This window comes from Ambystoma mexicanum, chromosome 13, assembly GCF_040938575.1.
Source record: "Ambystoma mexicanum isolate Mex_15411 chromosome 13, UKY_AmexF1_1, whole genome shotgun sequence".
NCBI classification, from domain to species: Eukaryota; Metazoa; Chordata; class Amphibia; order Caudata; family Ambystomatidae; genus Ambystoma; species Ambystoma mexicanum.
The window spans coordinates 712728310-712742938 of NC_090938.1; the positions used below are offsets into that span (position 1 = coordinate 712728310).

The window sequence follows — 14629 nt, forward strand, 5'->3', positions numbered from 1 at the left end:
ACACCCTCCAAGGGAGACTCTGTTCCAAGGACTCGCCTGCGTGGGAGGAACCTCTGGTTCTCATACCAGCACGAGTAGCGAGGCTAATCCAGCTACAGGCCAAGGGGTCAGTTGATCCTCCCGGTGACAGTGCTGAGGAACCAAAGGTTCTTTTACCGGGTCTTCACACGAGGGGCCACACCCTAGTACCAGCTACATGTCCGAGGGGGCACCTATACGCGGCACTACCGGCAACTCCGCCCAGGATGATATGCTTACCAGGTCTCAATCTGAAGTGCAGGGTACGCCTCATGATCCACACTCCTGGAGGAGGCTTGGCCCAGTGAACCAAGCAACACGACGCTCGACAAGATGGCCGCCGTGCCAGACATTATGGACACCCGGCAGATACCGCTCCAGGGAAGGGAGCGGTGGATGAATAAGTGTCAAGGTGGGACTGGTGTCAACGAGGTACGTGGCCTACAGCCTATCCTTCATTTGCCCAGGGTAGGTTCCTGCTGCGTCTGTATGGGCAGGGCATGCAGCAGCCGCCTGTTACCCCGTCAATATCGCCTACCACCCCTCCGGCCTGCGAGGAACAGTTCTTCGAGAGGTTCCTCAGGCTCATGAAATCTCCTCGGGGTTCTCCTCATGGATGCCATCAGGGACGTGCTCCCACCAATGGCTCTGGCGCCGCAGGACCCAGTACAGGTGCCGCAGGCCCCAGTGCAGCCCCTGTTGCCCACTCCGGCCCCTCAACCAATAGAGCAGGTGGTTCCGTACCAGCCTCTGCTGCAGCCTCTAGCTCTGGTCTCCACACCCCAGCCTTCGGTGCCCACCCCTCCACCAGGGCCGGACCCTCCGGACCCCCAGGTGGACACAGACGAGGAAGAGGACCCCTGACACACCGTCAGCCAAGGCCTTCCACAAACGTCTTGCAGGGCTGGCGGAGTACTAGGGCCTTCTTCAACCCAAAGTTCAGCATCCAGCAGAGGGGTTGCTTGCCGAGGTCCTCACGCTACGCCCTTTGGCTAGAACGGGCATCCCGATGCAGAAGGGCGTTGTCGCCTCGTCCAAAAAGGGGGGTGGCTCAAGCCGGTCAATCGACGCCTGGACGCCAAGTACAGGCAAATGGAAGGGGATACACTCTTGCTATCGGCCCATCCTCAGCCACACTCTTTGGTGATTGCTGCAGCATCACTCTACTCCAAGCCTCAGTGGTCCTCAACCTCTTCGTCAGGGCACTGCTAGGCAAGGAGGAGAAAATCTTGGAGGCGTAAGGGAAGAAGCTTTATTGCAAGGCTTCACTGAATCTTTGTCATGCCAACGTGGATGCCATGCTGGCAGCCGTTAACCAGAGGCTTTGCCGGGAAATTGCGGAGCTTCCGGCGCAGAGCCAATTGCGATTCAAGGCAGGACTAACAGAGGCTCAAATGGTGGCGCAAGACATCATGGAGTACACCGTGGCCCACATTGACACCTCTGGCCGGGCCATTTGCATTGCCACAGGCATAACAGCCTGGCTCTGTGCTACTAAGTTCAACCCGAATGTGCAGGAGTGCATTTTGGACCTGCCATTCGAAGGGGGTGCTATCTTCCACTACGGACGAGGAGCTGGATAAAAGGAAAAACCGCTCGCAAACAGCAAAGTCTTTATCCATCCTTACAAAGACCACACCCAAAGCGTACACTTAGTCACAGCAGCGCTCCGACAAGGGGCGTACAAACGGAGGTTCTGCGGCTTCTAAGAGCGGAGGTTCAGGCACCTGGACCGTTTGCCGACCCAACATCGGCGCAAACAAAAAAAAAGGGCAGGTAAGGCATGACACGCCCCTCCGGGTCCACGTGTCTCCAGTGGGGGGCAGGCTTGCTCTCCATGCACACTTCTGGCGTTGGAATTTCGCTGACCCCTTGATCCTCTGTAGTTTCCACAGGGTACCGTCTACCCATCCCTGCCTCACCTCCCTCTTCCCCTCCACTCCCACAGGTTGGGACAGCAACTCTTTTGGTGGGCTCTGGTCATTCATCGAGAGCGAGACGTGGAGGAAGTCCCAGCCTCCCATCGAGGCTTGGGCTTCTATTCCAGGATTTTCGCCATTGAAGAAAAGAACTAGGCGGGCCTGAGAGTTGTGCCGGACCTTTCCACCCTCAGCCTCTCCCTACCTCTACAGAAATTCAATATGGTTACGCCAGCTCTCATAGCGGAGACACTGTGCAGGGGATACTAGATGTGCTCCCTGGATCTGAAGGACACGTACCTAAATGTCCCGATTTCGCAGCCTCATTGTTCTTTTCTACGATTCAGAATCATGGGCTACCATTTCCAATACAAGGCGCTTCCCTTCGGCCTCAACTCGCCCCCCAGGGTCTTTACCAGGCTGATTAACTCAGTGGCGGCCCCCCTCAAGGCCCAGGGCCACCACATCCACCCGTACCTCGATGACTGGCTCGTCAGGGCACTATCTCCGGAAGCTGTGCACCTCACTTCTCACGCTCTTATGAGCACACTGCACGATCTGGTCTTTTCGCTCAATCTCAAGAAGTCGCAGCTGCAGCCTATGCAGAGACTGATGTTCTTGGGGCTCATCTGGGACACGTGTTCCAAGAGTTTTTTTTTTTTCAGAGGTCAAGATCATGGCCATCAGGAGGACCACTGCGTACTTCCTCAGCAGAGAGGTGGCATTGGCCTGGTGGTACTAACACCTACTTGGTCTCATGGCAGCGGTCCTATTGGCCGCCCCCCACATGAGACTCAGGAGGAGGATACAGCTGCACTTCGCAGCATCATGGAACCAGGAGCGGGGCTCTCAAGCTGAGATGATAAACGTTCCTTCTTCTCTCCACCCGGCTCTCACATGATGGTCCACGGACTGCAACCTGCGGACGGGCAAGGCCTTCCGGCAATCTACCCCACAGGTCACCATCACGATGGACTCCTCTCTCGAGGGATGGGGGGGCCACCCTGGACAACCACTGCGTCCATGGCACCTTAACCCTGCAGGAGTACCACATCAATTGACTGGAACTAAAGGCCATCTGGCTAGCGCTCAGAGGCTTCCTTCTGGTTATCGGGGGCAAGTTCGTCCTCATTCAGACAGACAACTCAACCAACATGTTCTATGTCAACAAGCAGGGAGGTACCAGATTCCCCTCCACTGTGCAGACTGTGGGAACGGGCCCTGGAGAACATCTACCTCACGGCCGCCCACCTTCTGGGGGAATTCATCCTGGAGGCACACAGGCTCAGCAGGCTAGGAGCGGACAGTTAAGAGTGGCAACTGAATGACCTTGTGCTGCAGGAGATATTCAGCAGGTGGGGACACTCTTGCCTCCTGGGACAACAAGAAGCACCATCTGTTTGTGTTCTGGCAGGGGGAGGGTGCTGGCTCCCTGGGTGACGCATTTCAGATTCAGTGGAACGGCATGATGGCATACGCCTTCCCGCCCACGCTGCTGATCCACAGGGTGATATGCAAGATCAAGGAGTCTCGCCACCTCAGCCTCATTCTGATAGCTCCATGGTGGCCAGCCAGGCCGTGGTTCTCGGAGCTGCTCAGCCTTTGAGAGACCACCCATTCGCCTTCTGACGGGCCCAGCCCATCTTCTGGCGCAACAGGGGGGCAGGGTCATCCAACCCTGCTCCACAGAAACTAGCCCTCAGAGCATGGTTCTTGAGCAGGTCACGCTAGGGCACCTCAACCTTTCCCAGGCTAATCTAAAGATCATACAGGGTGCTAGGAGCAAGGCTGCCAGGACCCAGTATAAGAGCAAGTGGACCAGGTTGTCACTGGGCAGACTCTAAGTATATCAACCCCCTTGCATGTACGCTGGACGACGTGCTATCCTTCTCGGCGCACCTCACCCACTCAGGCGTGCAGTTGGACACCTGCACTTATATAGGGGCCTACAGAAACTCTGGAAGAGGTATTCTCCTCTTCCAACCCAATAATCAAGAAGCATTTGATGGGCCTCGCCAGACTCTACCCGCCCATCAAGAGGCCACACCCTGTATGAGAACCCAACGTAGTCTTGGGTGCCCTGGCACACAGACTATTTGAGCCGATTGCGTCCACAGACATCGGGCTGGTCATCATTAAGACAGCCTTGCTAGTTGGCCTCACTTCGGCTTGCAGAGTCGGTGAAATCCAGGCGCTAGTCGCCTCAGAGCCCTATACTACTGAGGTGCCTTCCGCTTTCCATCTCAATGAAGAGATGGAACTGCCTCGATGTCCGGCATGCCCTAAAATTCTACTTGGACAGGACCAAGGGCTTCCGCAAGTTGGACGCACTGGTTGTCACCTTTGGTGGATCAAGACCGGGGTTTCAGGCATCCAAGGCCTCTATAGCCCAGTGGATGGTCTCGGCCATCAAGGAAGCATACGAGGGACAGCATAAGCCGCTGCCCGCCAACATGCACGCCCACGCGGTCAGAGCCAAGTCAACAGCCATTGCATTCCAGCGACATGTCCCTTGGCAAGTCATAAGCATGGCGGCCTTATGGGCCATCCCTTCGGCTTTCTGCAATCATTACTCTTTGAACACCGGCTCTAGATCAGACATGGCTTTCAGACAGGCGGTCCTTAGAAACCTGTTTGCTTAAGTAGGGTCTCCTCTTCACCAAGGGGCTACATTCAGTTGTAATCGCCCATGCAGTATGGAGGAAAGAGACGTAAGGGATATAGAGTAATTATAAGTTACTCACCATAGTGACTAAGTAGTCCTTAGTCACCTTTCCTCCATACGTCCCACCATCCTCCCTCCTAATAAAACTGGTGTCAGTAGGCAAGGTTAATCCATTGTCAACACGTCAATGGGGACTGAGATGTGGCGCTGGAGGGCGGAGTCAGGGCAGCGCATGCTCTCAGGGCTGCGCACCTCTAAATTTAAAGGGGAAGGTTTTTTCTGGTGAAAAGATTGTCTCCCGTCCCTAGGAAGGGACGCCCATGCAGTATGGAGGAAAGGGGACTAAGGACTAAGAGTACGTTAGTCACTACAGTGAGTAACTTATAATTTCATCATTACTGTGTTGTTGGACGAACATAGTCAAGGCAGAGATTGGCCCGCTGTGCCCACGTGACCCCCGCTGCTCATTGTGCTATCTTGCGGCCCGGCATCCTCATCAGCAGTGTTGGCCATGCTTGCGCCCATTAGCTTGCTGCCAATTTCTGTGAAGGGACCAGCAGGGGGAGAGGATCAGACCCAGGTATCCCCGGCTGAACTGCGCCCGATGCAGAGTCTCAAAATGTGCACCTGGAGATGGGGTGGCAGGGGGTCAAGGCCTCTGTTGCGTCGTAATTAAAATAGGACTTGGCACACGCTCTGTAGGTGGGGCTCCCTGTTCGCTTCCTGACCACCTTCAGCAAAACAGGATTAGGCACGGAGGCCCTCAAAGTGTTCCTTTTCCTCACACCCTGTGTCATTAAGTATGCACAAAAAATGGAGGATTGCTGCTCACCACATGTTCTTGGCGCCCGGGGTCCTCGCAAGCTGAGCTTGCTGTGCACTTGATGCCCCGTGTCTTCAAGAGCCCCGACGAGGGGAAGGGAACGGACCCAGGTGTCCCCCGGCTCATCTGGGCCCGCAACGAGGCTTCCTCTTGAGCTTCTGGATATGTGGAAGTAAGAGGCCGGGCCTCCGTAGCATTATGGTCGGATGGGCTTCCCCCTGGCCAGTGCTTCTCTTGTGCCTTCTGACCATGCCAAAGGGGCGGCCCCTCTGCCTGAGCCAGGTCCGGCAATGCGGAAGCTCTGCTCCGTGTTTCTCAAAAGGCTGGTAGGCCAGTTCCACAGCACAAGTCTGTTGCGCGGAGGGCTCCCCGCTATCCTATAGTCCGCCTCCACCAAGTTGGAATATGCGTGGGGGCCTTCCTGATGTCCCTCGCAACGATGCCTGCTGGTTTCTTCTATGCCCCAGACAGAGCTTCAGAACCTCCACACCGAGCTGGGCTTCTTCGGGGTTGGAGCTCGACAAGCTGCGACTCTACTTGCCAGCAGCCATCTTGGAATCGTCTTTTGCTGATTTTAAGTGTGTACAAGCAACCCCAAGGTCTGCCATTTCTCTTAATGTTGTGTATATTGCTAGTTTTCCTGGGCGCTACAAGTAAACTTCTCGAGCAAATTGTAAGGCATACAAGCTAAAACTATTTAGTAGTGCGAGGTAGGTGGCAGGGTGTTTGGCAGGGGTGGTAGTATTTGGGGCTATAATTGGTGAAGGGACCCCCTAGTATTCAAGCAAGTTTTAGGATGTTATCTAATCGAGCTAGAGATTCTCTACTATTTGCCTTTCACAATCATTTCATATAACCTTCCTGGTTTGCCGAATTATTTATTTTTCTATTTTTAATTTGGTTATATTCTCTGAAATTGATGATGTACACAGAACAAATTGTTCTGATTTCCTTAACAGTTTATACTGTAGCTAGAATCTCCCTGTAGTATGTTAACTATCTTTAAAGTTTCTGATGATCACCTCTTTGTAGCTAGAGTTTTTTTTATCCTGCCCTTTATAGTAACGCTGCCTGTTTCTTCTTACAAGGGAAAAAGACCCACTTGCTCAGACAGAAGCAGTGCCAACTCAACAGAAGAATGATCAAACTGTGGAAAAAAGTTATACCACCCGAACCCACCAAATGAAAAATTTCAAAGGTAAAAATAACTTTTCTTTGTAAACTGGGTGTGGAAAATGGAAGGTGCAGAGACATTAATTTCTTGTCTCCATGGTACTATTTAGTTGGAACTATAGAGATTGTCTCAGCTAGACCAAATGGGATGCTTTTTTAAATGCGTTAATACATTTATTACTATATTGATGCTAAGTACGTTTATAAAGGGGTGAACCATTAAAGTATTTTAAAAGAATTGACATTGTATATACTGACGTGGGAGACACAGGTGTAGTGTGCATTATAAAACCCCAGGTGATGCACAGTGAAATTAAATTCTGGGTTTTCGACAAGGCTTGATGATGTCCTTGCAGGTGACTGCAGACTGAAGCATGGTGTTGACAATGATTCCCACTTGTGTAGGAGTATGTATCTGAAGCAGGGAGAGTGTCCCCCAAACACTTCTCCAGTCCTAACACCAATCCTGTATAATATCAGGATGACTATATATAATCTGAAGCTAGTACAGAAACGCATGGCTGCCATCAGAATGTATTATGGACTGTAGATCCATGTGGTTCTGATCTACTTTCTATCTTGGACATACCACAATCTTGAGCAAACACTGTTGAAGAATCTTAGATTTTGTTTTGTTATGCATTGCTAACTTGTGATTGGCCAAGTGTTTGAGCACAGACCTAGCTTTGCGGAGCACTGTACATCAGTACATGGAAGGCTTTGCTCGTCTCTCGATTGCAAATGCCCATCAGAATTTAGAGCAAAAATTGTTGAACCTTGGATCTGTTACTTCATCCTGTATTTTAGAAAACAGAAATTTGCGTGACCATTGTTTGACAGAGCATACCCTTGCGCAAGACACTTGCAGGCAGAAAGCAGATCACGGAGGAGGTTATTATATTGGATAGCTCCATGTTTGCTAAATAGATTTGTGGCATTAGCTGTCTGAACTCATTGTGTTCTTCTTGCCACTTTAATTTCCGGTCTAGGGCAGACCTCTAGATCTCCAGATATTACACTAAAATGAATTCCAGTCTTTGGTCTTCATGTGCAAATGGCGGATCGTATTGGGGTGCTCACAAGTGGCTCACCTATTTATAAGACCGGTAACCATGGTGACCAGCCCTGCCATCAACACATTGTGGACACAAGGAAGAATCTTGCATGTTCATTTTCCCAGCTTCAGACCCTGTCCAGCAACATTGCAAGATCTGACCAGATAAGAATGGAAGTCCTGGGACTTTTAATTCACTGCACATCCCACCCTTTAGAGACACTCCCAAGTTATTGTGTGACCTTTATCATGTGCAGCAAGAGTTGAAAGCACAAAGAGTCCGACACAAGAAGGCTCCGGGAAATGGATTGTTTTCCTAACAAAGTGGAATTTGGCTACTTCAATAATGGTTTGTGAGCAAAGAAAGGGGTTCTTCTTGGTTTGGGCTCTTGGAGTTGATCTATAGTGGATCACCCAGGCCTTGGTCTTCTGGTTTGTGCTTTTTTGAGGTGCACACACTTCCTTTCAGAGTCTGTAGTAAAGGTCCTGTGGGATCAAAGAGACACCGGTTTGACAAAGTCCTAGGTTCTTCTCGAGTGGTCTGATACACAGGTGGCTTTTTCCCAAAACAAGTCTGCTGCCCAATGATTTTAGGGACATGTGGCTGGGGGTATGATGGGAAGGCCTCTTCACCAAATCGCCTCCCTGTTCAAGGGTCCTGGTTCCCTGGGTATTCTTTTTTACACTTGACTTATTTTCCCTGCCTTCAGGTGAGGTTGGAACGTCTAGTACCTCTTCTTCCTCTAAAGTCTGCCATAGTCTGACAGAACCTCCCTGTTCTCGCTGGCTACTAAGCTTTTCCATCTAAGCTGGCAAGCTAAAGAGAAGACAGACGGAAGTAGTGCAAATAAGGGCAATCTCTGACGCCACTGTTTGTGCAAAATGATCCCAAGAAGCTGTGCCTGTTGGAGGGAAGCCCTCAAGATGAAGAAAGATCTGGAGGATCAGGAGAGCAGTGCGCTGGTACTGAAAAGGCAAATCTGCAAGTGGCAGTTTCCAAATGTGGTTGCTGTGTACGTTGTTCAGTGACCACAGAGGAATCCAGTGACATGTCACTGGTGCAGGAGGCACCGTAAAGACCCTTGGGAAGAATTTATTCTTGATATAGTGACTTCAGGTCTAGACCAGGCCAGAGGAGCTGAAGCACAAACAGAAATGACATGGTGCCCGTGTACCCCCCAAATTGCACCCATGTGGGAGGACAAATAAGCCAACAGTTGGATCATTGGCTGAAGATAACGTTTGACAAGTGGGTGTTATAAGTGCTACGAACCGGACACACTATAGTATTTATGGGCCGGCCACCTTCTGTGCCGCCATAAGCTCGAAGGGTCCATCTGCTGAAGCATCTAAAATTGGAAGTAGACCAACTTCTGCAAAAGTCGGATTAGAACGTCTACCACAGGACCAGAAGGGAAAAGGGTTCCATTCTTGGTAGAATTCAATTTTGTTTTTTTTCAAAAACGGTCCGTGGCGCCCAATATTAGATCGAAGGGCCCTAAACAAATTCATCAGACGTATCAAATTCAAGATGTCTTCTCTTAAACATGTGCTTCCATGGTTGAACCTTTCTTTAACATGCACTAGTCTCTCAGGTCGCTTGCCAACTCACCGGCGGTGTGCGTTTCTTTAGAAATCACGGGTCAAGGTTAGTACCACAGGTTTGGCCTTGCCTCCCCAACTCTGCCGTTCACCCGGGAGGGTTGCTGGCGTCCTTGAAACACAATGTAGCCTCCTGATTTGGGATCTGGCCTTCTCTACATGTCTTTCGTGGCCTGTTGGAGGCAACAACCTCCCGTAGGCTACTCCTGGGGTTTTCGACCCGCTGCTCTCGTCCCTTGGTTTGTCGCTCTGCTCCAGTAGGTTTGCCTTAGCCCCGGAAGTCCTGCTCGTACTCATGTTCCACCTTCCTCAGTGTGTCTCTAGGTTCTGCCTTTTTATCTGTGCGAGTAGAGCTAATTGGTATCGGGTGTATGCACTTGACGTCAAGTGCCTGACTTTGCCTGACACGATTAGTGTGACATGTCAGTACGATGTGAGAGTTAGTCTTGTTACTCTCCGTCACCCTCTTCCTCAGCCCATTGTTTGTGTAAAAAGGAGTGGGAGGGTTGGGACCTCGGAGAATCTGAAAAAATAGGATGGGGTAGATGAACAAAAAAGGGGGTATACCGTGGCTCACAATCGGCTGCTTCACCCCCTCTCTTCAAAGACCCCTCACCCAGGTGATCCTCCTGCACTGGTCTACCCCGAGGGTCTGGATCCAAAGCCAATGCCTGTGCCCTGGCCACCTGAGAGTTCCCCAGGGACTTGTGGGTAAGACACCCTTTAGTTTCCCACAGAAGTAAACCCCAGTATACTCAAAACAGATCTTAGCTATGCGGGGCAAACCAACAGTAGACCTCTACGCAACAGAAGAGCATGCAACATGCCCACTATTTGCACCTACAACTAGGGTCTCCAGGCAATGCACTATGGATAAAGTGGTCTGGGATATTTGTGCACATACTTTTCCCCAGCACCACCTCTACGCACAGTTGTACACAAATGGCATGATGAACAGCTGGCCAGGATTCTCGATGCACCAATGCGGGCGATGCAGCCGTGGTACTTCCACCTGTTAAATAAACATTTCAGTATGTCTTCCAATAACATGCAGTCTGCCTACTCAACAGCAGCAGATCACACACACCCAACACCTCGAAGAGCCAATATAGCAACTTAGCTCCTGAATGTGGTCACTTGTAACTACCTACATAGTGTATGGCAATCCTAAAGGAGGCATGTAAACCTAACACCAGACACTGTTACTTCAATAAATGGAAGATTTGTCATTTGGTGTACTAGAGAGCAAGTAAATCCCATCAACAAGCATAGTTACCTCCTTCATTAACTGGGTTTGAAATTGCTGTGAGCTATTTGGCTCCTGCTTCAAGCTTAGGAGAGCCTGGTTAGCTTGAAACCAGCAGCTACTGTTGCTTCCCCAGACCAACTGGTACCTCACAATCCTGCATCTCTCACATTCACAGTGAGTAATTGAGAATTGTTGATAAAGAAGAATTAGGACACATTTAAACATAATTGGTCATACATAATGGGCAACACGTTAGTATGCCTCTCCTGTGGAAGTTAGATTTGTGGTGGGTTGTGTACTTGCTCCTGGGTGCCCAGTGGTTTCTCCGAAGTACTGGATGAATCTTGACACCCAAAAGCTGGCTTGAGCGCTTCCTCATCGAAATCTAATTGTAGCCCTTATTTGATGGACTCCAGTCTAGCATTTAGCAGTGTTCTGTTTTTTTTTTTTTTTTCATTTTTTTATTTTCATTTATTTTAAAAAAAATTTGGGTCTCCGTGGCAACGGGCAGAGGGGGAGATCCAGTTGCAAAACTACTATTGTCAGATTGATTAGTAGATGTTTTGAAAGTGTATAACAAGTCTTTTACACCAAAGACCTGTTCTACACGTAGTTCGGGAGCTACACTTGTTTTTATTGCTAATGTACAACTTTAAGCAATATGTAAAGCAGCAACATGGAGTTCAATGCGCACATGTTCACACAGCATTGTTTAGATGCACAACCAGGAACGGGCGGACAGGTGAAACGAGCAGTTTTAAGGCATTCATTCACTACTGTACCTTTGGCTCTCGACCGCCTTAATCGGGTACTACTTGCTAGTCTATGTATAGCATGTGAGTCTATGCAGAGTCACAAGCATCAGAAGATCAGCATTACTTACAAGCCCGAGAGAGAGTTTTACTGGGTATCTGCTTAGAATCGCATGCGCCCTCCTATACTGCCTGTTTGGGAGTGAAGGCCCTAATAAAAAATGTAACTCATGCACTGGCCTCTGGGCAGAAAAACATTTAATCCGAGGACCTCTGTGTGAAGGATCATGGGTGGCAGTACATGTAGAGGAGGGTTAGTATCAACTTAGAGAAAAACAAGTCGATGCAACAGTTAGCACAAACCACTAGATGGCATCCTATGAAAAGCATGTGATTCTAAGAAATACAGGTGATTGCCGCGCTATAGTGGAGTATCAAGTTGCATAGGAAACCCGAAAATTGAGTTGCAAATAACTTTAGACGGATTTGGCTGATATTTTGCAAATAAAATTTGTCACAAGGCTCGCCCTCCCGACAGCACATTTGGGGAAAGATGCGTTAATAAATAAAAGCTATTAAGAAAGCAAAAAACAAACAAAAAAATGCTGTTTTCGGCCTACTCCCCTTCATTTCCTCATAGAGAAAAGGTCCAGATTTGTGTGTGGCGCAAAGCAAAAACCACTGCATGGAATTGGACCAGGTATGAACTTGGGTACGAAGCGTGACTCAATTTCTGGGAGGGGTCTGAGTTTATTCCGTCCAGTAGTAGTTAAAATATTTGACGGAGAAGGGGGTGCCCCTTCTCCCAAAATTACAGCTAGATCTCCCATGGTGCTTTGAAGCAGAGGGGCTTTTCAGAAATGAAAAATGTGCCTTTTCTTTTTATTCGATGCAAGAGATAACCGCAGTAATAACTGCTATAACCCGGTTTAGCTGAAAAGAAAGAGGAAAAAGGATGAAATGGCATCAGGCTAGGGTTTGGGAGGGGGAAGGAGGACACCATGTGAAATTGGGGAGGGGCGCTGGGGACCAAGTTCAGAGCACAAATGTTTTTGCGTAACCGGAGTTATACTGGGGATACCGTGGTTATAGTAGAAAACGTGATCGGGAACGAAAGCACGTCACCCGAAGCGAGTGTTGGGGATGGTAACGGGAGAGGGCTAGGGAGGGGAAAAGGACTTTAGGTGGGTTGAGTGGAGCAGTTGGGCACGGCAAGAGGAGGGTGGAATGTGGGGAGTGCCTGGGAGGGCACAGAAGAGTTTGGGATCTTGTGTGCTTTTTACCAATAACCACGTTATTTGTGGGCATTTATAGATGACATCGTTTACTTGTAGAACCTTGCTAATATAAACGCGGCTATGGGAAAAAAGTGTAACAAAAAATGTGTTTTTACAGTGAGGTGCGAGTGGGGGGTAACCGATGGGGGCAAGGGGTGCAATATGGAAAATGGACACGGCCAAATGCCATGGCTAGTGTGCCCAAAGGAAACCTAGTGATGTGGCCATGGCCAAAGGCCATGGCTAGTGTGCCTGTTTAGGAAACTTCTTGGAGAATTATGTAATGGGCATAGCCGAATGCCGCGGGCACTGGCCATGCTGAAAGCCATGGCTAGTGGTACCGGAAGAATGCTTTTGGGGCAGCATGTAAGTTTGGGGCTAGTGGTAGTGAGTAAGAAATAAAGGTAGCGTTTTAAAATATACAGAGGGCCGGATCGGCCGTGGCCACCTTGTGGGTCCAAAAGAAACATTTAGGTAACCTGTACCGTGGACATGTCCAAAGGCCATGGCTAGTAGCCCGGTAGTGTTTTAAAATGTACGTTGCGCTCCCGTTGATCACCCCCTTGATGCCATAACCCTCATAATGCTTTTTGTATGGCATTGTGAATTCCTTCTTTTACAATATATATGTGCCTTGACCTTTGCAACAGGAACGCGCTGAGCTAATCTGGTCCCGAGTTTCTCAATGTGCTGAGTTTCAAGGGCTTTGTTTGTTTACTCAACTTATCTGCCTTTTAACTAAAGGTTTTCCTTGAATTTCAAGTTTTTTTTTCCAGCGCCACTGGGCATGTCCACATCATTCGGTCGTGCCCACTGTATATTTTTCAGTACCACTGGTCATGCCCTTTGGCTGTCAAACGAAAGGATAAGTGTGGGAGTGCGGGGGGGGGGCCTAGGGAGGGGCTAGAGAGGGAAAAAAAAACTTCAGCAGAGTGGGGAGAGCATACATGAGGTGGGCTATACGATGCCTCAATATCGACTCCATCCAGGAATTCCATAGGCTAAAGACCTGCCTCTCCCTGATCGGTCTTGGATGTCCAGTGCATACATGAAGCTCAACCCCTCCAAGACCGAATTCCTACTCCTTACCAACAACACCGAACACCCTGACATACAGACCTGGCTATAAACCATGATCTCTGAAGGCTTCACACCCCAAGCTCACCTCCTGTGCCAAGTCCCTCAGGTTCCACATTGACTTGGTTTTGTTTTATTTGCTTGTGTAGCACGCTGAACCCGGAGGTAATTAGGCGCTTTACTTGGAGGCGGATTATGTTACAAACATGGTATACAGATGAATTGGACATAATACATAGATACAGAAAATTTACAATGATAATAGCACAGGAATCCAATGTTTACAGATGAGGCATAAACAATTTACAAAAGTACAGAATTTACAATGATACTAGCACCAGATTACCAGGATTACAATCAGTCATACACAATTTACACAATATACAGGATTTACTAGTTAACTAGTGAATGAAGTAGCTGGGATCATCCGAGAGAATAGCCAAGTTTTGACTTTGAAGCGGAAGGCTGGGAAGAATAGTTCATCTCTAAGCGATGGAGGCATGTTATTCCATGTTTTTGCGGCAAGGACTGGGAAGCTGGAGTTTTGGAGTCTGTATTTGGGGATGCTGAGGCAGTGGGTATAGTTGGCTCTGGTGGGTCTTGTGGTAGTCTTTTTGCAGAATTTATCGGGCAGGTATTTGGGAGCGGTGTTGAGACATTTGTGTGTGATCCTGAGTGTTCCAACGGTAATTGTCTTTTATGGGGAGCAATTTGTCATTCTGTCTGGCTTGGGAGATATGGTCAGAGCGTGTACTGTTTAGGGCTGCGCGGAGGGCATTATTTTGCAGGATCTGGAGTTTATGAACGTTTTGATTACTTGGGTACATGCAGAGGGAATTACAATAATCTAATTTTGAGAGTATCAGAGCTCTGGCCAGTATAATAAAACTGAGTGGATAAGAATGGTCTGCAAGCAGTTAGACTTTAATTTGGCGGTGTAGGCCGAGGAAGATGCTGTAGCATTAACCTGTCTGGATAGTGAGAGGGTTGAGTCGATTTAGACTCCCCGCGTTTTGGCAT

The 14629-nt window shown here is 49.2% G+C and overlaps 2 protein-coding genes across 5 annotated transcripts in view; one reads left to right on the forward strand and one right to left on the reverse strand.

Annotated features, from left to right (window-relative positions):
• Nucleotides 1-14629, reverse strand: part of LOC138521770 (butyrophilin-like protein 9) — a 379874-nt gene that overhangs the window by 207669 nt on the left and 157576 nt on the right. The window lies entirely within an intron of this gene.
• The window catches only part of LOC138521769 (E3 ubiquitin-protein ligase TRIM39-like), a 189521-nt gene that overhangs the window by 149143 nt on the left and 25749 nt on the right, over nucleotides 1-14629 (forward strand). The window contains exon 5 of the mRNA XM_069634836.1: nucleotides 6514-6623. Within this exon, the coding sequence (XP_069490937.1) occupies nucleotides 6514-6623 (110 nt within the window). The remainder of the gene's footprint in view (nucleotides 1-6513; nucleotides 6624-14629) is intronic.